General features: G+C 39.6%; 1 protein-coding gene across 1 annotated transcript in view; it reads left to right on the top strand.

The window, feature by feature from the left end:
* The window catches only part of LARGE1 (LARGE xylosyl- and glucuronyltransferase 1), a 281,219-nt gene that overhangs the window by 194,039 nt on the left and 60,898 nt on the right, over positions 1-26,282 (top strand). The window contains exon 8 of the mRNA XM_084289677.1: positions 23,078-23,182. Within this exon, the coding sequence (XP_084145803.1) occupies positions 23,078-23,182 (105 nt within the window). The remainder of the gene's footprint in view (positions 1-23,077; positions 23,183-26,282) is intronic.

Raw genomic sequence — 26,282 nt, 5'->3', positions numbered from 1 at the left:
TATCTCTTTCCACATCATTTCCTTTAGCTTTTACCTACTATGCTTTATTACTACTGGAATCAGCACTGGGTTTGGGGCCCTAGAAAGAAAAGTCCTTTACCTTATTTCCTGTCAAATCCTTAAATAAAGACCCCTTGCTGGGAAGAGGGGGACAGTTTGAACAGTTTTTCAGAAGCACTCGTATTAAAATCCATGTGAGTTTCAGGTGTTCTGGCTCATTTGAGAATCCAGGGTCTCTGAACAGCATTCACACTCAACCTCTATTATTTTTATTTTTTTTCCTTTACTTACTCTCTTCCCCCAGTAGTCTAACCCTCACAGACAATATGCACCAGAGGAAGAAGAGCAAGGGCAAAAGGCTAAGGTAACTGGCTCAGGAGGTCTTCTCCCTTTCCCAGGCAGTAGAAATGGGCAGAAAGAAGGGCTCTATTACCAGCCTGCCAAAACTGTAACTCCTGGTTGAAGGCTAGATTGTGCAATGATTAATGAAATGTGTTTAGCAGTCTCATTTGAGCTCTTAATGGTCTGTTATCCGCATTATGGCTTTAGCATATACTTTGGCATGATTGATAGCTTGTTCAGGACTAGAAAACAGGGTAGAAGGCTGCTTTAAGGTATATGGACTGAACAAAGAGAGAAGTGAAAATAGCTTGATAGTTTCTGGAAATGCTGTGTGAATCCCTAAGGATATGGCTGTGGGGGTTAACACAAGCACATACACCTGTGCTAGTTAACTGCACTAGAGAAGTATTCTGAGTTGAATAGTTTTGCTGAGAATAGTCAAAAATACAGGGTTGCAAAATGCTGAATTAACACAGTTGCATCGCTTCTGCTGCTCAAACAGATATCTCTCTGTGGATTGCCAGGTTCATGCACCCTTCCTTTTCTGTGTGTCTTATTCTTTTCTGAGAGCCATAATGTGCTACTGTTCTTCCCTGCGTCGGTAGTAGGGTAAACACAGCTCCCTCATGAATCAGTCAATTTCCTATGTCTTAAGTTTAGTGGGAGGATTGCTGACATGCAGATTGGGATGTTATTTTGCCACTTGTTTTGCTAGCCATGAGCCTGAAGGGAATATGTTGCAGGTGAGAGAACAACCTTCGGGAGTACCTAGCAAGCATCTACAATTTAAATTTAATGACCTTATTTAGTGAAGTGCTTAATCATAGGTTGAAGTGTAAAAAGATCATGAGTAGTCTCATTGACTTCAGCAAGGTTGGAAATGATGATGCACAGTGATACGGCATTGCGTTAGGGCTGACAACATCTGAGCTTGTCCTGGCTAATAGATTCAGGGCCAAGTGTTAGTCTCCAACAGCATCCTCTTTTATCCCCCTTGTTGAGCAATACCTGCCAAGTGTGGTCTTCCTTGGTGTAGAGGAGAAGAGTGTGATGTGCTAACTTCCTATTAGCCCTTTGATGCAGAAATTTAAGCTGAAGTTTAAGATCGTTGAGTTCAGCATTGGGAAAAAGATGGAGCAGTCAGTAAAATGTCACAGGTGACCATGATGAACTGCTACTCCCCACTGGCATGTGCTGTGGCAGATGATGCATGCCTGAGGCTACAGAGCTCAATGATCCCTAGAAAAAAAGTTCTTGCCCACAATTCATACATTCTTAACAGTAATGTAGTTTTTTAACTACACTTCACGTTAAAAGTGATTGTAACCAGAGAGTGACTGGTAACTGGGAACCTCCACCTTCCAAGACACCAAGGTTTAATGTGTCCTCTTTAGCCCAATTTTTGAGCTCGTGTGTCACAAACCATTAGTATAATCCATGCTCATTTTGATCAACTTTTTTTGAACGTTAGGAATATGTCACCTCTGTGTCCATCTGAACATGCACCTATCAATTTGCTTGTCACCTCTCTACCTATTTTCTTCGCATAAAAAATGTGAGCTTTGTCATCCATTTATTCATCTTCCTGGGAATGTAACAGTTCATGAATTATTCTGGTCATTTAATGCATCTTAGCCCTGCATTTTGTGAGTATCTGTTCTTGGTAGCAATAAATCTGTCAGTTTAATTGCTTTCTCTTTAGCCTCAAACTTTTTCTCATTAAGTCAGTGAGTAATCATCTTGTATTATTAAGGATACTAGGGCGGAAAAGTTGTTACTGGTTCTCTTTGAGTTCTTGTATTTAATAAAATGAACTATCTAAATAATAATCCCTCCCCACTGTTTCCTAAATGGTATTACTTCCTCTTAGGCACATGGGAGTTTCAGCCTGTTTGCTTTTTAATTAAAAGTAAGTTTTCAGTTACCTCTTTCATCATCAGAATTTTCTGTCACCTTGAAATGAAGGCTTTGGCATTGTCTTTTAAATTATTGAACGCTGGACGACTGGGGGAGTTCAGTTTAGAGTATACATTAATCTTCTTAACTACTCTCATCAAACTGACTGTCCAGCCTACTACCGTTTCAGTATTCATGTTTGCTGTCCCTCCTTTGTTTGTCTACACAACAGTATGTTTAAAAAGGAATATAATCTTCTAGTATGCTTGCTAATTACTGAATTATATATTCTTTGTGTCCTGGCATGTTAGAAAATGTTTCCCAAGGTTACGTCTGACATTAATAAGTTGGTGTAGAGAGCTTTTCCTTTGCCACTTGGCTAGCAGAGCTTGGAGTTGAAAGCAGCATTGCTGGGAAGGTTTTTCAGACCCTCTGGGAGAACATTATACACCTGTCTCTTTTTTTTTCCTCAAATTCTCTGATTTGTAAAAGATCTAAAAAATTAACACTTCAGGCAGTGCTGAACTAATTTGCAATCTTAACAGCAATTTAGGTTGTCCTGTTGAAACAAGAAAAAAGGTTAGTGATTTATGCATGTTAGCGTTATCAGAATATTGGCAAACTTTGTTGCTCATGAAAAAGGTTGTTAAAAATCCCTAGCAGGGTGGAGAAGGAGAAGAGAAGTTCCACCAGTGTGGAACAAAAGGGATCTGGACTCTGCTTCCAGTGTCTGCCACAGCTGGATGTGGGCACCCCACTGCCCAAACAATCCTTGGTCCTGCTAGTAGCAAGCAAAACTACCTTCTCCTTTCTCCTTCCCATTGTCTCTCCTGGCTAGTTATTGCCAGTTGTGTATTTGTACACAAGAACCTAGCACTACAGAGCACTGGCTAAGTTCCCCCTGTACAAAGAAATTGCCCGTAAGAAAAAATATTTTCCACATGGAGCCCTTTTTACACTGGGAATTCACAGTTTCCTCTGATTCATCTCACATTTAGTCTCAGTGGACTAATTGTGCAGGATTTACTGTGGATACGTGAAGTTATAGCTGTCTGTTTTTGCTGTGGTTGCTCAGCTGGTAGTGTGTGTACTCCTAAATGATATCTTTCAGGCACTTTAGAGGGCCAGTATTGTGTTCTGTGAATTTTAACGTTTAGTACCACAAAGGATTCTGGTCCTTCCTTCTCAGAGTGCCATACATCAAATCAGATGTACTCTTGAAACAATCAGACAGCAATTTTCACCCCCTTATGCTATCCTGGTATCGTCTCAATAATGGTGCTTGGATCCTTTTGCATTTGGGAAATTTGTTAGTTTTAATTTAGGTTACTCTTCTAAGAAACTAAACTTGGGCTGCTATGGATTAGAACTCATAATGGCCAATTTCCCAAATGGCAAAGGCCCCCCTACACAATCATATGCTTTTTGGAGCATGCCCTGGCCTAACGATTGCCTGCCAGCAGCCCAGTTCTTGGTCTGACAGCTTTCCTCACCAACTTGCCCGGAATGGGGAAGTGGGAGACTACTAATCAGCAGCAAAGCCAACAGCCAGTGCTTTTGTGAGAAAACAGATGTAAGACTTAATTCTTCTGTAATATAAATGTAACGAGGCCAAATTCTGACCTGCTGCAGGTCGCAATGGCTCCATTTGATATAAAAGGAGCTATACTTGCTTAACTTTATCTCTATTTTGACTGCTTCAAGTCCGTGTGAAAGGAGGATCTTCATTCCCTGTTACACTGTCTCATGCCACTGAATCCATTTTATCAGGAGCCACAGCAGCTGCCATTGCTGCCATCCAAAAGCACCATGTTGAGGATATTTTATTCAGGCATCCTTCAAAACCAGCAGTAGTTTGTTTCAGGGGCTTGACAGTGCTGGTGCTCACTGAAACACCGTTGACAGATAACATGTGAGGACCCAAGTATCCATGTAGCAGAACATGAGCAATTTTAATCCAGACCTATCTACCTGCAGTACAGTTTCATTGCTCACGTATGGTCTACAGTGCGAACTGAAGTTGATAAATGGAAATAAACCAGAGAAGAGAGAATCGCTTGTGCAAATTGCAAAGGACCAGAGATTTTGTAGGGTCAAATCTAGACTTAACTTCATGATCAATGCTGCTGTGACATGACTATGAAATGGCATATTCTACAGAACAGTACTATATGAGATAAAAAATCGTTGAAATAAGTTTTAGTCTTTAAAGAAGTGATTGACATACTCTGGAAATCTCAACTACCCACAATAACCTTAATTTTTTTTTCATGAGCTTCTGTAGTTATCAATTCCCAACCAAATTTAATAGTACCATTTTGTTTTGTCTTGTTTTGTGTTGTTTTGTTTTTTTTTTTTTTTTCTTAGAGTCTGTGTTCCCTTAATTTCTGATTAGCTTAGCCAAAGCAAGTATATATTAAAGTGGGCTGTTACTTTTTTCCCTTTTCCAATCAAATATGACCCATTTACCAGTCTCATTCAGGAATATATCTCAATCTGTCACCATGGAAATCATTTGATGTCACAGATGTGGGACTAGGATCAGTTAATATGTCAGGCAGGTAGACCCAGACTAATTACAATGGAGAGAAATTAAATTTAACACACATGTGTATTGGCAGTATGTAATGATAGGAAAGGAGATTAAGCAGCAGCTCATGATTGTTAAGTGGTCCAGAAGAAATACATCAAACTTCTTACGAAAGCTGCTGTAGGTGTTTAAATCACTTTTGGATTATACTGTGGAAACGCGTTAATATGTGCAATGTCATATACCTTCTAGCTTACTTCAGATCTCCACTTATCCATCCTTATATAGAATTGTATTCTGTTCCATTAGTAGCTCCATATGCTTGTCCTTTTCTTTTTCCCCCCTATTGGTACATGATACAGTTGCAGGCATATTTATTCTCTAAGCTTCCCTCTCATTCACAACAAGTTACTGACAGATTATATACAGGAACTATTAGAATTATTAAAAGAAGCTGCTTTCTTTGTTATGTTCTTCAGCAGTGTTCATCCAGCTTCTGCTACAATATGTGCATGGGTATAGCTGTATGACGCAAAGATCATGGAAATTGCTGAATATTAGGTCATGGTTTATATATTCACATAGACTTTCTCTTTAATGACTATTCATAGAACATTTCTTTCCTGTTTTTGCTGTTCCTGAGGTCAAATAATAAAAATGCTGTTTCCTAAACTGTAGAGTTGGGAAGAAATAATTGCAGAAATGTATGATGTTTGTTGTATTTGGCTTTCTTTATTTTCCCCTTCAGAGAGGGGGAAATGGATTTTTGTTCAAAATATTTTTCTACTTTTTATTATGGCTTGAAATTAAAAGAAAAATCTAAAAGGTTTTATTTGCTTTCTGCAATAAGAAGTAGACATCTAGTATGAAAAATGGTAACACCCTTATCTTCTGAAGGGAGATACTAAGGATTTGCATTAATAACCAACTCAATTCCTCCCCACTGGGTTTTCTTCCAGCCAGGATACTAGTCCAAATAACAAGGAATAGCTTGAAGTCCTTCCATTCTAGTTGACAGTGGCTTGAGTATTAAGTCCAAATCCTTGCATTTTATCCACCAACTAGATTATTTCATTCAGTTCTGCAGCCAAACAGAGGCAAACCAAGCTCATATGTTCATTTCTCAGAATAGTTAGCTAAATGTGACTTCAAAAGACGTTTTGGTGGAAGCAAAGAAATGTCTCCCTGCCCCAGCTCCGCCATGACCTCAGATCTGTTTGATACAGTCCATCAATCTCCAGGTACCTTTCTCTTGGTTTTTCTGGCCTAGACTAGTTGTCTCACAGTTGCTGATATGAGCAGTAATAGAGGCAAGAGATCATTTAGGACCTAGTGACCTTAACGAGCAATTCTCTCTGTAATGTTGATTTTCCCTCCTTGCACTGCAGAATATAACTCTTTGGAGGAAAATCTGTCTTCTATTTTTTTTTTCCCTTTGTCATTTTCAGGGGTCAAACATTCTAGAATTTGTTCTACACACATCTTTTCTTCTATAGCAAGCCTTTCCTTGCTTCCCACTATCATTTGTGTGAAACACAAAATTGACAAATCCTTTTTCGCTCTCTGTCTGCTAGCAACCTGCTAAAGTTTAGTGAGTTGAGTGACAACTTTACATTAAGGAGACTTCCCATGGGTAAGCTGCTCGGACCACTGAGAGACACTACCTTTCTGGTCAGGAAGCTGTCCTTGTTCCAGAAACATATTTGCATAACATTGTAATCATCTTGGGTAGGGGAGAAGAGTATGTATGCCAGGAGATAACTTTCAAGGTACGTTGATTTATCCTAATGCTCTTGCCAGTGAGTCACTGCTGTTTTGATCATTCTGTTTTTTGAACTATGGTCTCAATAATAGATTGTAAGAAGTAAATGGAAGGGAAGCTTTTTTTTCTCTCTTGCACAATTTTAAAAATAATTTTCCTGTGTCATCCATACAAAGATGATTTAATTAAATACTTTAATCCTGACCACAAATAATTTATGTAGTGGTTCAGTGAGAGAAGCCCAGCATTGCCTTGTCATAGAGCATTTACTTAATCCTGTCATACCTGCTTGATAATTACTCCCTCAGATCTGTCCTTGCATTAGCTACAAAATTAGCTTAGAGGACTTGGAGAAAAAGGGGAGGGGGGAAATCCTTCAAATTAGCTAGTATTTTATGATGTTGAGTCAGCCCTCATTCAGTCTTCCTGAGGGGTGAACCTTCCCATCTGTTGTGAAACAAAATATCATCAGTACTTTTCAGTTTCTAGAACTGATCAGAATCTCATAATGATATATAGAATATCTTTTCTCTACCTCCAAAACAGATAATGATCTCTTTTTAATGCCTTGGTGTCTTAAATTACATCTTATATAAATCTTCCTTTCCTTCAGTGCATGCCTACTCACACATTTCTCTTCTTGCAGCATTGATCTTATAAGCTTAAATGGGAAATGGTTTATTTTCCTTTCATCGGAAGGCAGGAACTGAGTTCACATGGTGATAAAACATGGAAGATTGCCCCAGAATTTGATCTATGTCTTGGAGTTTGTTTCCTCATGCAATTACTGGTCCGAGCCTAAGTGACAGAGTAAGAGCTTTAAATTCAGTCACAAGGTCACATCTTACTCTCAAAGGAAAGAAACCAGCATTTCACATGTTGAAGGAGGGGGAGGGTGTTACATTTATTTGCTCTTTTTTTGTTTGTTTTGAGTATGTACCATTGAGAGTGATCCTCACGTTTCCTATGCCAAGTTACAAAGTACTGTTGACAATTCATTTTTACAGCATTTAGCACAGAGAGAAAATCGTACAAATCAGAAATGAAACAATCTTGTGGAAAAAGAAGTTCATTTCTGAAAACCCTGAGGGCATGGTAGGAAACAAGTGTAGGTCCAAGCTAAAAGTAGCAGTAATGAAGTGAGGAGTTAAGAAATGCTCCAGGGGGAGGCTTAAGAAGGAAGATGGAACTGGATGGATTAAAATAAGAGTTAATTATGGTGCGTATAAAAACAAAAAAAACTGTGCACAGATGATTTCACAAGAATTACTTGGAGTCATCCCCATCATTGGTTCGTTGTGAAGAGTAAGAGATGTCTGTCTATTTGGGACTACACAGCTGGATTTTAGGAGTGGGTACAATGTTTGTGGACTTCCAGGAGAGAAAGGGCAGAGGTGCAAGCAAAAGGTGGAACAGCGTAGGGATACTTTAACAAATCTACCAGGTTATACAATCTTTCCTCAGTGCTAACAAGGGATTTACCTTTTCAAGAGTTTAGAACAGATTAACTGCAAACGTTCCATTTATTGGATGCTTTTGGAGGCATAAACTGATGTCCTGACAATTTTGCTCAGAGTGATTTAAGAAATTATTGCCATCATCTCTTCATTACTTCTCCATAAGCTGCATTAACAGACTTTATGGGGACTCATAGTCCCTCTCACTCTGCGTACCGCCTTTATCAAGGGCCGATGAAGAGGGCTGCAGCTAATCCAGATGGCTATACACTGAGATGAGCTAGGTAGGCAATAACTCCTGCCATGGGGTGATAATTTCTCAAGCTAATGTGCTTGCTCCCACATCATTTATGTGACTGTGCTCTGAATGAATTCTCAGAGTGTTAAATACAATGGAAGCCAAGATTTCATTTCTAGATTTAACTGGGTCTTTCTGATCTTCCCAATACACAGCCAAAACTGTCGTCTACATCGTCCTTCTTTGACTTATTGCTTTTCTGATCTGCAGATGCATATTAATTTGTTGCTATTTTTCAGAACTTGAAAGGCAATCCATTTTTAATTTGCCAAAGTATTAAATGTGTTTCTATTGTAATTTGTATTTATTATGGTGCTTAATAGATCTGCAGCATGACTGACAAAAAGGTGGCATCAGCCTTCCACTACATGGCACTGCGTGTTAATAACGGGTGTGTCTTATGGACATTTAGTGGCTCAGGGATTTCTCTTTTCTCCAAGGAAGACAGAGAATGAAGTCTTTTGTGTTATACCTTTTTTTTTTTTTTTGTGCAAAAAAGGCTTATCAAACAGAGAGGTTGCAGATATATTTTTTGTCTTTCTTTTATCTTATCAAATGTATCTCATACATTTTTTCCCTCTTTAAGGGCAAGTACAATGTGTCATCTAATGTCTGTGGTTATGAGAGAGTTAGCCAAGTCCATTTTACAGCTTTCAATTTTTATATTGTTTTCCATCTTCTCCCTAAATAGGTGAAGAGGAGAAGAAGTAAAGGGAAATTTACTCTTATTTGACTTGCTGTTCTTATTCTTTTGATGACAGAATTCATTCAGACTCAAGACAGATTCAAAACTCATAACAGCGTTTTACAGCTTCATAAAAGAAATGTTACTTACACTTCGTGCATTAGTAGAGATTAAGAGGATTAACTGGTTCCCTGACTTCCTGCATACTTTCCTGCAGTGGTTGGGCACAGCTGGTTACAACATTTTGATGTCCGAGGAATTCTTGATGCTTTTGTCCCCTCTTTTTCTTTTTTTTTTTTCTTTTTTTTTTTATTATTGTGAAAGTATACTTTACCTTCTCTAGATATTTTCAGTAGTTCAGCTGGTCACTTTGATTCTTTAGTATTTTTAAAGGAAAGCTTGTACTTTAAATCCTGCTGTAAAAATCACCAAAAAAAAAAAAAAAGGCATAAAGTAACATTAGGCTTAGGTTCACAAATGGATACTTCTTAAAATTTAGTTCTAAGTGGAGTTTATACAAGTAACTTACAAAGCAGTTCACAAAGTCTTTCCTGCCTGCTGTAGGCACGTTGCTTTCAACCCCAGCACACGGGCACTTTAAATTCTGTCACTGTGCATGCCTACAGATGCTGTAATTTTGGTTAAGCCAGACAGCTGCCAGCTATTTTCAGCCTAAATCCATTTTGCATCTTGACTCTTCTGCACCTAACCTTTCAGAAGGGCCAAGCAATTTGACCTCATTACAGGGAGAAGAGTATAAAGAAGAGGTTGTGGGGTGCTAGTGCTACATATTTCGTGCTGTGTGTAGGGGGAAGGAGCACATAGCCAGGAAAAGGAAGGCTCTTCTTTAGTTTGGAAGGTGAAGGTTCTCCCATTTCTTAAAGAAGTATGTGAGGCATCTGGCTGCAGGCAGCTTCTTGGTGAGGCCTTGCTGCTCTGCACCAGGAATGCAAAATTAATGAGGCCAGAGAGGGAGAATAAGCAGGAGGGATCATAACCCTGTCAACCCATTGATGAGATACTTCTCTAAGATGGAAAGTTCTGGATTTTCTTCCAGAAATTGTTTTCACTTTTTGTATTTTCCTCTAGTTATTTCCAAGGAGAGAAAGGTTTGGAGTGCTTTGTCTAACCATCACCGTTTCAATATTCCCTTAGCCTCTGCTATGTTGATGTAGGGACAAGCAGGTTATTTCAGGGTGTTTTCTGAACTCCTGTACATATGTAAGCTTACTTTTTTCTGGTGTTTGGTTTTCTGTAAGTTTATTTCTGTGGCTACAAGGAGCTCTGAGATCTTTTTTGCCTGTCAATACAACTATTTGTAACTGTGGAGTGTCAGTGAACACACTTCTAAGGTTTCTCTGGGGATATTTGCTTCTGGAGCTAAAGAAAAAGTTTTCAGTGGAGTACATACGTGTATGTCCCCTGTTTTGCAAGCACAATGTAGAATATTTCCTTAAAACTAGTTGCTAGAAAGTTCAAGAGTTCATAGCCTTCTCTCCTGATCTTCTTCTCTCCTTCTGTAGCTGAGAACAGCAGTCAACACAAAAGTTGAATCCTATGCTAACAGAGCTTATCTCAAAGAGCCTACCTGTATGTGAGAAGTCTGAGCGGCACTTTTTCACAGATCTCTGCAGATGACACACGAGGCAGACTGCAGTCTGACCAAGTAAAAAGCCCTTCAGCTTCCAGGGAAAGAACCAAAGAGACTTTTCTAACCATTCGAAAACGGTAGACTTTTGCACTCCTGTTGCTTTTTACCCATATAATGTCAGCATTATCCAGAAAGCAAACTCCCAGTAATGAAGTCTGGGTCTCTCCCCATCTGTCTCACTAAATGCCACTTGGAACAAGCGCCTTTTCATTTGACAATAAAATCAATGAATGAAATATTAGAGGCTTGAACGATATGATGTGCAGAATACGTTATGGGAGTTGTTGTGTTTCAGTGGACAGCGAGTCTTGCCCTTTCTTCCCGTTATCATCAACATATCTACTTAATGATACTGGCACCTTGTGCTAATCTCTCACCTCTTTGCTTTTAGGCTTTAACTCTTTTGTACCACTTTCAAGTCTCTCTGGCTCAGAGCTGTGGAATAAAATTCCACACTTTATGTGAACTATTGAGCTCACATTTGTTATCTGTCTCAATTAAAAACAGACCTGCGCGTACTAAATAATTGAACAACTGAGAGAAAAGAGCTTAAGCTGATTTTCATAACACTTACTTTTATCCCTTTACTCAGTTGACACAGCTTTCTTCCTCTTTGCTGTGAGGTTCTTCAGAATAACAGGAATCAGTGCTACACCAATAAATAGGACAAAAAGGGAAATGTCAGCGCCAAGGTTGACTTTAGTAAAACACCCTAAAAACCAGAACTGTCCACAACGATTGATTTGCAAAACACTGAGGAATGTCGTATTTTTCTTATTGTTTTTTTCCAGGCCTTACTGGATTTTCCATCAGATCAGGAATATTAACCACTTCATTGTCACTCTAGCACAATGTGTCATAGATGTAAGTAAACAGCTGAAAGCTGAGAGTAAGTAATTGTTACTAGCAGACACATGGTAGTTGAGCCCTTGGAGCTCAAGGTACTGTGTAAGTGGCAGTTTTGTAATTTTATTTTTGTGTCAGTCTTGACTCTGTAGTATTGGACAGGGTTACATACCAGCAAAACCAAGCCAATGCTATATATGATTTCAAGTTCAGTTTACAAGTGGACACAATTTCAGCAAGAGAAAATCTCAACCACTTTGCCCTGTAAATCCCTCTGTCTCCAGGGTACAGGTTAAAAGACAGAGAAGGACATAGAGAAGGAATGGCTGTGTTCAAATTTAAGTGCAATTCTCTGCACATTTATTAGATATTTGTAGTGCTCCATCTCTTGCTGCAAAAATAACTTGCAACACTGTTAGGATAAAGCTTTCCATTCTGTTCTCTGAGCTGTTCTTTTCTTGCACACACATCTGCTGCTTAGCCTGACTGCAGAATCATGTCTACCTAGAGAGGCTGAAGCTGGGCAAACAGCTGGTGACCCAGCAGTGATTGCACAGCCAGTCAGTGTTGGAATAGGAAGAAATCCCAAGTCTCTCAAGGTCATCACTAAACCATGAGGCTTCTTGTACAGCCACTGGTTTTTGTTGTATCAGGCAGAAGCAGCTCGTGTTCTGTGGGCTCAGGATGCGGAACAGGAGGCTGTTTGATATCAGAGCTCTCCATCAGCATTTCCATGATACAGGACTAATTGTGCACAGTCATTAGATATGAACAAACGTGTCATCTTACCGTCTGATATCCTGATGCATAAATCATTTTTAGCTGTAGTGATTGTGAGCTCTCACCTGTCTCGAAGTGTGTCATTAACAGTATAAGGTGAGCTCTTTACAATAAAAAAAAAAGATAAAAACAATTGTCAGTGTAGTGAGTGCCATTAATAGCAGTGGCAAGAAGTGCTGGGCAGGTAGCAGCACCTTACTGCAGGCTGTGTCTATGGAAGAGAAGACTTGAATCTTGATCTTGAAAAATTTGCATAGGCTAGTAAAGCCACATAGCCAAAGGGAAAATGCAGAGCTTGTTTATTTTTTGACAGAACTGAATCCAACAAAGGGGAATAATAATGTCAACATAGTTGGATTTCAACACCACTTACACTAACTTGGCAACCTTTTTTACATCATGTGTGACTACAGCCCTTTTCTATGAAGCATGTCCCTATTTTCTGTGTGTGTTGTTTTCTTTTTCAACTTGTCACCAGAAAAACAATCCTTTTCATTCTGCTCATCTTGGATTTTTTTCTGCCTCTGCTTCTAAATTCAGGGACTTCTCTGGTGCTCAGAGAAAGTCCTTATGATATATACTTAGATGTTTCTTGCTTGCAAACATTCCTGGTGTGCCCATTGATTTAGAAGATTTGTTTCTTTAAATAAAAATAAGAGGGGTGGGGTTCATATCTTGCTATTTATATACAAAAACTGCCAAAGAGAATATGAAGTTGGAATAACAGTCTCTGGAGTATAAGAAAGCTCTTATGCTCTGTCTCTAATTCATTGCTAATAAACAACAGTTTAGTATTCCAACAACAACCTCAAGCACCGATTACTGAAACCCAATAAGTGTAGTGAAGCAGTGACGTCATTCCCATTTTACAGAAAGAAAGAGAGGAATGAGCAGGCAGTGGCTAACCTCTGTTACTCTCATGTGGATCTGAGTTAAGTTTGTTCAGTTAACAGAAGCAACTTAAGATTTACATTGGTACAGCTGAAATCAACAACTGCCCGTACATCACAAGGAATGTGAAGAGACATGCACAGAATCCCAAGGGATGTACCCAAAGTAAACTTGTGGCAGAACAGAATCCGTTCAGGGTTTGGCAAGAAAAACCTCAGCCACTAGTGAACACAGTAAGCCAACAGCTGCTCAGAAGGCTAGGGAAATGGAAACTTCTGAATTATTACTAAGTGGCAATGGCAGTTTAGGCACTAGGGTACTAAAAAGGATGGTGCCTCAGTATCAACAAACAGTGCTCAGGATCTCAGAAGTCTTGGTGCCTGTTCATAGATCACTGTTCATCTCCTTGGTCATCTTAGATATATCACTCCATCACCAGGTACCTCAGTTTCTCCCACCGTAGGGACTTTTCTTCTTTCCTTTATAAAGGGTTACTAATGAAAGGCACTGCACAAGAGTTATATTATTGATTACATGTTGCAGCCTGCTGCTCAGCTCCCCGTTACTGAGATGTATTTCAAAGACAGGGTTTGTGCCAACCAATATGAGCATCTCAGGACCTTACCCCTTTATAAATTTGATAACAGTTATGACAGACAGAGTCATGGTGTATGGACAGTTACTTTCATGTTCTTCACACTCTCGTCCAAGGCAGTTTTATTGCATTATCATTGGCAGGGAAAAGAGGGAAAAAAAAAAAAAAAAAAGAAGCATCTTTTATTCAGTGATCACGTATTCCTGCATAGCACAAATTCATGCCATGGTTTTAATAGCTTGTATGCTCCTGAAACACTGGGCACAGTAATTTAAAAATGTCTTTTCTCTCAGCCCCCTGCCTGAATATTAGAGCTAGTGGATTGGAATTGACTTTGTTCATAAGGACATTTTGCTGCTTTCAGAGGAAGAAGTTTTCAATTTTTAAAAAAATGTAGGGTTTTATATTGAATGAATTAAAAATTAAAAGGGAGACAATGACAGGGGGAAAGCAGTACAGGGGCACGCAATCTTTAAGCTGCCATTGTTTGAATAAAAAGTGAGGTGTGTAGTCAAAGCAGCGAGTCCATCTTACTGAGCACCTGCAACCTGGTTAGGAGAGAGTCATCATCTGAGAAAGGGTTCATGCCAAGTCTTCTATTGCTGTTAATTAGATGGCATTGCTGCTGCTGGGACATTTTGTGCCATAAACAGTGGCATAAAAGCTGAGGTGAGGAAGGATAAGCTCAGCAGCACTTGAAGCTGGTATGGGCATCCCTTGTACTCTGGCATACCATTTCACTACAGCTTCTGCATTCAGGTGCATTCTTCCCCAAACACCACGCTAGTGCTCTTTCCCTGGCAGTGTTTTGGGGTATATCCTTTCCTGCCAGGTAGAAAACAAACAAAAACTTCTGTGTGTGTCCAAATCATAACATCTTTGAACTAGTTTTAAGTTCCTGGCATAGGAGCCCATTTGTCACGTGTGTACAACACCTTGCAATTGTCACAGAAAACCTCAAAAAGTTTTGTTCCACAGTGAAAGTCTTTTTTCTGCACTTCGTATCTTGTACACAACTGCTGAGAATCTGTTTCTCTGAAATTCTGCAGATGAAAGTGTTGCAAATATTAATGATAGATTTTCTGGCTTTGCTGTAGTTTGCTGGACTTTTCACTGGACTCTTCGTTTTCTAATAAGCTCCTTGGAGTAGAGGAGATGATAAGCAGAAACCTAATTTATTTTCATCTTTTGATTGATTTCAGTCTTTCATCTTTCCTTATGAAGAAGAATCACAGATTTAGCTCTTTACCACAAACTTTCTCAATCCAATTCTCTACACTTCATCCTCTTGATCACCATTTGTGTATGATTTTGCCTTCTGAATCTTCCCCTCTACCACCTACAAAACACTTGCTATGTTTCTATCTGAACAGACTCTTGCTGAGTTATTATTCTTCTCTGGCTCAAGTTGCTGTAACTTCTTTAGCCCTGTCCACATCACCACCTCTGAGTATATCCAGAAGTCAGCTGATATATTGCTTTAGATCCTTGTTCCAGCACTGGTAGCATCATTATTCCTTTCACTAATTCCTTTCTCCTTCACTGACTCAGCCTTGCCCATCCTGTATTTCCCAGCCATCCATGTGCTCTATCTACTTGTGCCTCACCTACCTACTTTGTTTTCTTACCATGTAGTCAATGCCTGTCTCCTCTCTCCCTCTACTGGCACCAACATGCTATCCAACGTGAAGCTGCCATGAACCCATGTTCTCCTCTCCCAATCCAGTCCTGCAGTACCTTCCATGAGCTACTCGTTGGTCTTCTTCCCATCCAGATTGTTCCTTAATAACTGCCCATGCAGATTCTCTCTATGAGAAATCAGTCCAGTAAGAAGGGCTAATGGCCATTCAGAGACAGCAACATACTTACATTAAGTAAGAGAGATATCAAATAGGTAGACTTGTGTGGGAAGTCTACTTCCCTGAGTATGTATAGATAAGCACATATCTATGTGTGAATGCACATACAATACATTTATATGTTGCACGTATTGCATGCATGTGAAATAAACTCACAGTAGAGGTAAAAGTATTCAGTTCTGTGAAACAGCGAACACTGTACAGTCATATGAGGAAATGTCTGCCTCTGCTTCTGGGGGCACACAGGCTTGGGTACAGTGCACACACAAGATTTCATGTACATATTTTACTCTGTGATAAAATTTCTAAAAACTGTCTAGAGGTGCTAAGAGGTGCTGAGAGTTATCATGCTAGAAATACGTTTCCAGAGGTAACTCAGGGAGTTTGTTGTAAAAGAGAGAGTCTTTTTTAGGGATGAAAGAGGGCATGCAAGTAGAAGAGAGGAGTGAGTGTGGGCGCAGGGAGAAGCATGAATTGATATTGACAGAGCAAGAATTGCACAGGGCATCAATAGTGAGGATGAAAAGCTTGAACTTGACAGTGATCTGAAGAGGTAGATGAGATATGTGTCAGGAGAAGTGAAAGATTTTAGAAGCCACATGCTTTGTATGAACTGGTGCAAGCTCAGAGACTAGAAGGCCATAGAGAAAGGGTCAGTCACTCAGGCAAGACTAACATGAAGTGCAACTCATTCAGCTGGTATAAATCAGCATAAGTACACTGATTTCATTGAAGTCATGCTGATTTACACCAGCTAAGGATGTGTGCTTACAGATTTAATGCTCATTTCCAAAAGGAAAGGTGTCTTATACAGGCATTTAAAGGATAAAGCAAAACAGGAGGAGGATGAAGAAGGAGAGAAGAGGGAAGGGACATTTAACAACATATTTTAACTCTGTTTTTTTCAGAAAATAATCCAGCTTCATTGTACCATTATAGATTCTGCTGGTCACAGACAGTGATCATCAGTATTGTTACTGGGCAATTTAGAAACATTCCAGCATTCAGAATATATATCTTCTCCCCTCTTCTCTCCTTTTACCTTTTTATTCCTTGTGTCTGCGTCCCGTTTTGGGAGCACTAACTCTGCAGTTCTCCTGGTTCCTGCCAGGTCTGAATCTTAAAGTCTTGCTGAATCCTTCTCCTGTTTTTGTCAGCTTACACTGAAGGCATGCATTGCTCCAGCAGTACTTGGCTGTGGCTCCAGCATTCATGTCTGTATTAAATTTCTAACAACTTAAACCACAACTGTTGAAACAGTTAGAAGTGGCAAGACAGAGTTCTGTTCTGTTCTTCTTTAAAAACCTCCACAGTATAGAATTTGATTAGTCTACGTTTTTAATGGCTGAAAATACTTTGTGCTTCTTTTTCACTTTGGAGGCCTCTACCAAATGCAACTAACCCTTGATAATATAGCAACTAGCTGGACTGAAACAGACTTCTCCTGTGGCATCAGCTCACATAATAATGGCCATAGATGGTTAAAAGGTGGACCCGTTCCTCTTACTGTGATTGCAGTGGAGCCACATGAAAGCCATGCAGTTTCCTAAGACAAGAAAAAAAAAGAAGTTTTCCTCTAAAGAAGTTGTGGAAAGTAGTTGTAATTGCTGTTATATTTTTTAGTGTTATTATTATTGTTTGTAATAGGAAAATACCTGAAGGCCAAAAGAGCACTGTTAAGCAGTACCACCAGGTAGCTGCCCTGCTGTTGCTCTTCGTACCACACAGCTTCTGCGCCCTGTGACTGGAGACACAGTACCGTGCTACACGGGGCTTCAGCCTGGCTACATGCAGCTGTTGTTATGCTTTCGGTATAAAATAACACACAGTTATTACCTCAGAGCACTTACAGTTGCGATATGTGAGACAGGCAAAATGGGAGAGGGATTGGCTATTGCCATTATTATTTGTGGAGAATCAAGCAAGAGGCTGTTACGTGACTCGTCCCGTGTCATCCAAGAAATCAGCATCAGAACTGGGGACTGAAATGAGATCTTGAGTCCCCTTGAATGCCTGAATTACAGGAACATGCCTTCCCCTCCGTTAGCCACCAAAAATCCATGATGTGTAAACAGAATCAAAGGCATTGAGTTGTCAGGCTTAGAAGTATCTGTTTTTCCATGGAAACCTCTTTTCAGCAACAGCAAAGCTTTTGCACTCCCCATCATCTGAGCTGTCAGGGAGCTGTACTGTGCAAAACACCATAGCTGAGCAGCTGCCTTCTGGAGGAGACTGGTCCCACAGCCGGGCAGCACAGCCTAGTACAGGACAGTCCGGATGTAATTCTGCCTGCTCGATAATTTTTCACTGTGGTCATGCCAGAATCATAGCCTTGTTTTCTGTTGTCTGGCTGTTAGTGGTGATGTATGAATAAGTGAGAAAGACAGCTTCATTTTCATAAGCTAACTTGTGCCTTGAGTAACAGAGAGGGAGAGGAGTGCACTTAATCATAACTGCAGGGCCAGAGCAAAAAATAATGACAGAGCTTTTGCTGTTAGTCATGGTATTTTATTATAATAACTCTTAGAAAAAAGAAACAGGCAGCTCAGACTGCTGAACAATTCATATTTGTTACAGTAGCCACCATGTTCTCATTTGCTGAAAGAATAACTCAAATAACTCTGTTATGCTTGCCTTTTACAAAAGGCCAAGTTGGCAAGGAACTCTACTCCTTCTCCCCAGAAAATCTGAATTCAGGATCTGATATGATCAGAGAGGAGATGAGACCTATGAAAGTTTCTGCAGAGCTGCATGTGCCTCATCAGGGAGGCATGAAGAGTGGCAGAGGGACGGGTCAGGGCTGAGGGGTGGTCAGAGGACCATGGACAAGGAGAGTTTTCATTATGCCTGTTCAACACCATGCATTGCTTTGGCTTGGCCTGCATTTTAATAACAGATCCTCCTGGATGCAGTGTCAAGGCACGTGCAAGACAAGTAGGTTATCCGTGACAGCCAGCATGAATTCACCAAGGGCAAATCATGCCTAAACAAACTGGTGGCCTTCTGTGACAGAGTGCCTGCATCAGTTGACAAGGGAAGACTGACCAATGTCAGCTACTTGGACTTCTTCAAGCCTTTGACATGGTCCCGCATGATATTGTGACGTCCAAATTGGAGAGAGATGGATCTGAAGGGTGGGCCATTCAGTGCATAAGGAATTGGCTTGAAGGCTACACCCAGAGGGTGGTGGTCAATGACTCGAAGTCTGAGTGGAGGCTGGTAACTAGTGGTGTCTCTTAGGAGTCCATCTTGGGGCTGGTATTGTTTAATACCTTTATCAACAACATAGACAATGGGATCAAGTGCACCCTCAGCAAGTTTGCAGATGACGCCAAGCTGAGTGGTGCAATTTATACAACAGAATGAAAGGATGCCATCCAAAGGGACCTGGACAAGCTTGAGAAGTGGGCCCACGTGGATCTTACGAGGTTCAACAAGTCCAAATGGAAGGTGCTGTACCTGGTTCGGGGCAATCCCGGACATGAGTACAGACAGGGAGAAGAACTCATCTAGAGCAGCCCTGCAGAGAAGGCCTTGGAGGTTCTGGTGGACCAGAACATGAGCCAGCAGCGTGTGCTTGCAGTCCAGAAGGCCAACTGCATCTTGAGCTGCATTGAAAAGGAGTAGCCAGCAGGTCAAGGGAGGTGTTACCTCATTGCAACCTTTTTAATGCTTGAAGGAGGCTTATAAAAAAGATGGAAAACAACTTTTTGCTTGGGCAGATAATGATAGGACAAGGGGAATGGTTTTAAACTGAAAGAAGGAAAATTTAGGTTAGATGTTAGAGGAAATTCTTCACTCATGTCTTGGTGAGACACTGGCACAGGTTGCCCAGAGAAGCTGTGGTTGCCCCATCCCTGGAGATGTTCAAGATCAGGTTGGGCGAGGCCCTGGACAACATGATCTAGTAGGTGGCAGGGAGGTTGGAACTGGATGATCGTGAAAGTCCTTTCCATCCCAAGCCATTCTATGATTTGATTCTATGAACTTCACAATGCATTTGAAAAAAATAACCAAATTAAAGTTAATGAATTAACTGATACCCTAAATGAATTAACCGATACACTAGACAGATTGATTTAAAAATGATGTTAATAAATGGGTGAGAATTTTGAATGGAATATTTTTAGTTGTTCAAAATTGGAATGGCAAAATGTTATGATGTGTTTTTTTTTTATTTTTTTTAAATATATAGATTAATGATATATATTATACATCTGTATTATGTGTCAAATTGATGTTACTGAAATGAGTGGGGCTGTACATTTAGATATGGTTATTTTGATATTTTTGAATCAAAATATTTTGGGACCTCTTTTCCAGTGATTTTTTTCTGAATTTCATTTTTTTATACTGACTCAGAATGAAAAAATAATAATAATAGTAAAATGTGGAACCATCACAATTTGCCATGCAGCTGCAGTTCTGTTTTTCTGATCACTTCTGCCCTAAGTTGAAGTCATAAAGACGATGTAAAGGGAAAAAAAATAAAATCTTCTTTGGCAGAGGGAGCAACACTATTCCAGCCTAGGAAAAAAAATATATATATACGTATAACTATAGAAAATACTAATGTATCTTCATAACTTCTTCCAAGATGGCTTGGGAGACAAGCCATCTCATCTGCCTAGTAGATTTTTAGACACCAGCGGGAGAGTTAAAAAAGACTGACAAGCTGTGTACTACACTGCCCTAGGACAGTACCTGAACACGTATGGATTCCCAGGCCATTGCAAAATCAAATTAAAAAGTGTTAGCTAACACATCTAATTTTGTATTTGTGGCAAGCTAAAAGGGCATGTACAGACAGTTATTCCAGCTCAGTTGATGCAGAGTAAGTTACATTATCTGATCCATGTATCTAAGCCCTGAAACTTATACAATGTTAATTGCTGCCTTCATCCGTGTCCCATATCAAACGTCCAGGAATACTGGTGAGAGCAGGATTTGTTCTGGTGTCTTCAAAAATAAAGGGGAAAAGGGTAAGGAAATAATAAAACTACAATAAATGCATGCAAACATAATTTCCTAAGCTTTTTCAGTTTATCTTAGCCTGAAAAATAATAACTGAAAGGTAAGTCAGGGGCACATTGTCAGAACTGAGATTCTTGACTGGTAGGTGGGAAAGCAAAACCATTAACAAACAGCAAGGTTTGTTCATTTCTTATTATTCATCAGTTTGAAGGCTGAACTCTGTGATTTGTTGGGAAATGCATGGGGCTAAAATAATGAAAGCAGATTGATGTTCCCTGGTAAGGAAGTTTAGTATCTGCTTCTTGCAAATGGAATTCTAGCGTTTCTTTTGATGTTAGTGGTACTATCCTCATAAGGATCTGCGGACTGCTGAGTTGTGAAATGTGCTGTTAGAGTATGGGCAAGGTCACTCTCTTCCTACCAGCTGTGCCAATCCATTCCAGCCCAGATGCACCTGTATTTTTTATTGTTTTTCTCATCCTTTACTAGCCATGGTAGCTCCTTATTTTGATTTATTCTACCTCATCTGTAAGGGAGTGGTTATAAAGAACACACAGCCTTACAGCACAGAATCAACAAGTGTTAGTTTAAATTGTGCCCTTCGGCCTTTTTAAGCTAAGACTTGTATCAATCAGTTGAGACTCTTTTCCTATTTCCTTGCAATATATGGCTCATGGGGCCTCATTTGCTGTCCAGTGTGTTCTGTGAGTCCCACAGGTTGAGATATGCTGCGGTTTATTTGTATGGAGAAAGAACACATACACTTTTCAACATCTGCTTAGGATATATCTGCTTCTAACTTGTAATTCACCTCATTCTCTTACGCACTGCACTCTGTTAATATTACCAGTTTTCAGTAGCATCAGAGGGGTGATAATGTATGGTAGTCTTTTTTATGATCCTTTCCCTCTCCCCCAGATTTTCCACCTTCTTAAAAAACTGTTCATGGAGTTTAATATGGAAAAGGAAATAAATATACAATGGGAAAGGAGAGACATCATTGGAAAATGAGGGCTGGTGAGGACTGGCATGTTGTGATTAGGATGGAGTAGGCTGAACCTGAACAGTGGTATAGAATGGACTCGGTAATCCCTCAAGGTTATTTCTAGATTGATTTCCGTTCGCTCATTAAATGCTGTTGTAATGTGCTGTTCTGATTTATTTGTTATATGCATTGGCCACTCGCTGCTGCTCACATTCTTTGAAATAGAATCAAGATACACGAGGCTTACTGGCATCCCACTGAGCTGGGTACCACAGGAGACTAACAGTCATCTGGTCTACGCTTATGCCATCCTAGCTAATCTTGAATAAATAACTTCTGTCTTTGTGTCTTGCTTCTCAGACCAGTCTTGTTTTGGGCCATACTGATTTTTTTTTTTTTTTGTATTACATCTGTGGTCCTATATAGCCAACACGGGATGATAATTTAATGCTTTCAGTGCACTGCTGTGGCCATACACGCAGTTTTATGAGCATAGCTGGGACTTGAAAATGTATTTTCAGAGCATGATATTTAATTGCTTTCCAAAAAGGTTGAAAAAACATTTCCTGTCTTAGTCATAGTGCCCACACTGAGTGGGTCCCTTGGTCAAAACACTAGTCCCTTTCCTTTCTTTGACTAGATCCAAATGCAGTTTTCCCTTTCCCTCCGTCCTCCGTCACCAGAGCATCATTTCAATCACTTGTCTTATTTACATTTCATACAGCACATTTCAGGATAGATAATTAAGTCCTTATCTATACAAACATTCACTTTTCAGTTGATTTTTAAGCAGTACAAACCTTCTAGACACATTTGATTTAAAGCACGTTTTACTCTAGCTGAAACCAGCTGCTAATCAATGTAAGCTAAACCAAAATAAGCCCATTTAAAACTGAAATCATAATTCCTGTGCAGCATTCCACATAGGCTTACCTAAATGACTTTTAAATTAATCTCTTAAATTAAAACAGTGCAACTTATGTAGGTAAACCCTTACAATCCATTTGTTTCCTGAGCCAAAGGGATCTCTTGTGACTGAGAAAAAAAACTGGAACCAGTCGGGGGGCGAGAGGGGAGAGCATGGGAAGAGAATAATTTATTATACTAAGCCTTGCTCTTCTATTATATTATCTCCATCAGAGTTTAAACAGATCTTCATATTAGATGATCATTTTACCAACACTTACTTCTCACTAGGAGGATTCTCCATCATTGTATTCCAAAATCAAGCAGCATTCATATTTGTCTGGGTGATATATTTTTGTCAGCATGACAAAGGTTCCCACAGTGTTTAATTACTCAGACTAGCCAGGGGAAAAGGAAAGAAATGAGCCATGCTGAGTTTGCTGTGCCAGGATTGCTTTCTGTTACATAAGCAGGCATCTTCCTAATGCATGAAAGGAAGGCAGCTTCAGAACTGCTGTCTTCTGTTTCCACTGCCTGTCCCTCTCCAGATTTTGTGTGTGTTTTCCATTGACTGACTGTCTTTTGTCTAATGATCTGCTTGCAATTTTGCTCATTTCCAGGGCAGCAGGTTCTTGGCTTGGTGGAGAACCAGAGTGACTGGTATTTGGGCAACCTCTGGAAGAATCATCGGCCCTGGCCAGCACTTGGGAGGGGCTACAACACAGGTACGCCCAGAGAGTTTTCTTTGAATTAACATTTTCATCAAGCGTGGAATCAATCCCCTGGTACAGAGAGAGTAAGATGTGGTAACTCACACCTCCCTTCCTAACCTACTGCAAAATTTGCCATTGAAAGCAGTAAAAATGATGCAGTATGATAAATGTTGGGGTTTCTGCTCCAGCGCTACTCTGATGGGAATATGTTCCCTCTCTAAATGGTCTTAAGGGAGATTGTATGGTATCCTTTGAGGAAAGAGTTTTTCAGCAGTCTGGCACATCCTTAGCACATCTACAACATTTCTGTTCATGATGAAGCATACATAGACCCAGCAAGAGGGAAAGAATCAAGGCTCATTTTCTGTAGAGAGGTAAATGGTATCACAAAATGTCAGCCCAATAAAGATATATCTCCCGCAGGATGGCAACAGGGTCATAATTGTCCTAATAAAATGCAAACTACTGCCCATCAATTTCTGCTGCCGTGAGAAAGGAATAAAGGCACTAGATCAGAGAATGTGTTAGATTACAAGAGACAGGCCTTCCCACTGATTTGTGTTTGGTATGTGAGAAAACATACCAGGTGCATAAAGAACACACACATCTAAATCATTTCGATGCTAGACTTTACATGCTGATGCAGTGAGTTAGGTTCCCTCTCTATTTGTAATAACAGGGCAGAACAGATGGTAAAGCCTCCATTTAGAAAAGATGAGTCCATTTAAATATCCCTGCACTATCAGAAAATGATTCACCATAATAGTGGTTTTGCTTTTCAGAAATATATTGGATTGAATTAAACAGACTTACTAGGAAAAAGGATTGCATATAGTTGGGTCACTTATATTTCTGTATTCATTTATATATTTGGGGGAGTTATGCCAGTTTTTGTGTGTTTTTTTTTATTATTATTTTTTTATTTCAGCTTCTGCAAAGCACCTCTGTTCTATGAAAATGTTCAAAAGCGTAGCTTAACAGAACACAGACAGATAAGGATATAATATTTTGGCAAAAGAGGTTTGTTTCCTGGTTCTCTACTTGCCAGAGCAGAACTACATATATAAATGCTTGGTCTGCCCAAACCCTGCGAAAACAAGAGACGGTATTAAGTTTCAAGGATTTGTCCTGGAACGTGAAAGCTTATATTCTTTGTACCCAAACTTGGCAATGTCAATTCTGTTCAGTGTTACACCACAAAGCAGTATCTTTTGTTCTACTGGGAGATTACCAGCTCTTACAGTTACTTTCTTTCTCATTTTTGGTTTTTCTTTTCTGCCATTTTAATGCTGGCAGAGAGAAATGTGGCACACCCACATAACATTAGGCTGACCCAGAAGTGTATGGCATGTAGTATCTAAAATGCAACTACTTAAGTAAAAATGCTGTAAAAGTTCAGTTTATATTATCTTAACTTACTGATCCAAATGCTTTATAGCATTGCCAAATATCATTGCATCAAAAAAGTCTTCTTCTAGAAGCAAAAATAATTGAATGTCTGTAATCTTTCACATATATTGCATGTGTTAATTCTCAGCATGTGTAAATACAGAGCTATCAGGCCATGCATAATCCTGACCATGATTTTAGTCTGACCAGTTACTTTCCTCAGACAATTCACATATAGTTATAATAACTTCCTTTCTTTCCGGAAAGAAAAACATAAGGTAGATAATGAATGGGAAATTGACAGGTGGTTATAGTAAGTGGAATGACATTTTTTCAAGTACATGGAACAAGAGGTCAGTGAGGGAAGCAGTGCAATTTCTGAGAGGCAGCAAACGATGTTACAAACAGAATGAGCATCATTTACTTTTTTTTTTTTTTAATTGAATTCATTTTTTGCCTCAGTAATCTAGCAGAGATTGGAGGTATAAATCTCTCAAGAGAAAAAAAATACCAAAAGAAACTGTAGCTTGTTTGATGTGTTCCGCAAATTAAAATCATTGACACTGGGGACAACACTGTGGCCAAGGAGGATTCAGAAAACTAAAAGGGGGGGAGCAGAGAGACAATAACTCTAAGCAAAACACTCAAGACAGTGGGCCAGAAAAAGAATGACTTAGAGATTCAGGTGCTTAGAGTCACACTTGGAGTCGAACTTGGGTCCCCAAAACCCTGAAACTTTAATGGGCTAAACAAATTCAGATGAGAGGGAAGTGATCAGACGGATGTTGCTCTTGCTCTTGTAAGTCTATTTATTACAGTCCTAGCATACAATTGTAAGAAAAGATATTTTTACATGAGCCTTTTCAACCAGACTCAATCTTGGCACATTTGATGCAGGAGCACCCCTCAGAGTCATTTTTTTCCCACTTCTTCCTCCCTGTTTCTAAAGCAAATAATTTATCATTCACTTCCACTTTTCTATGCTTGAAGCCACTCTGGACAACATACAGGCTGGGGAGTCCCAGAAGGCAGGTGCATTAATGCTAAAGCTGTGTTTGTTCCCTCTCCACTAGCTCTTTAAACCCAGCAAGCTTATGCATTCTTCTGTTCCATTGTGCCCAGGCCAGACCTCCAGCCCATACAGATTTTCAAGGAAACGGTGTTTTTTTTCAGCTGGTTTTAACCCTTCTTCTTCATTTGCACAAGTCGTATTTTAGTCTGTGATAATACAATCTTAGGAAAAGCAGACCAAACTCAAAAGTCAGTTCAGTGACAATTTAATTTCTGTTTAAAATGTTCTTAGTTAGACCCATCCATTATTTGGACAGCGTTCACTTCCCTGAGCCATTTTAAATACTGTTCCTTCTGTACCACAAAGGTACACAGGTTTTTTTCTGTACTTCATTGGTCAAAGCTCAGTAAGCTACTTAATGAAATACTTTTTATATGGCATCTGCTCTATTTTCTTTGTCTACACTGAGATTAACTCTTACAGAATCCTCATGTATTAGTTAAAGCGTGCTTTTCTCACCATGAAATCTATATTGTCTTTCACTGACTATACTGTGCTTTCAAAAGTATTGCTTGAGCTGCAGGAGGTTTTTTCTCTTTACAGATGTTAAACTGACAGCTCCAGAATTGCTCTGTATGGTTTGACGTTCATTTCTGGAGTTGCAGTCATTCTAGTCATCAGAAAAATATCTTGTCAAAGAAATTCTCAACA

The sequence above is a fragment of the Netta rufina genome (genome assembly GCF_964035555.1).
Source record: "Netta rufina genome assembly, chromosome: 1".
Classification (NCBI taxonomy): domain Eukaryota; kingdom Metazoa; phylum Chordata; class Aves; order Anseriformes; family Anatidae; genus Netta; species Netta rufina.
Note: the sequence above shows the minus strand (reverse complement) of the source record. Positions and strands in the feature narration are given on the sequence as shown.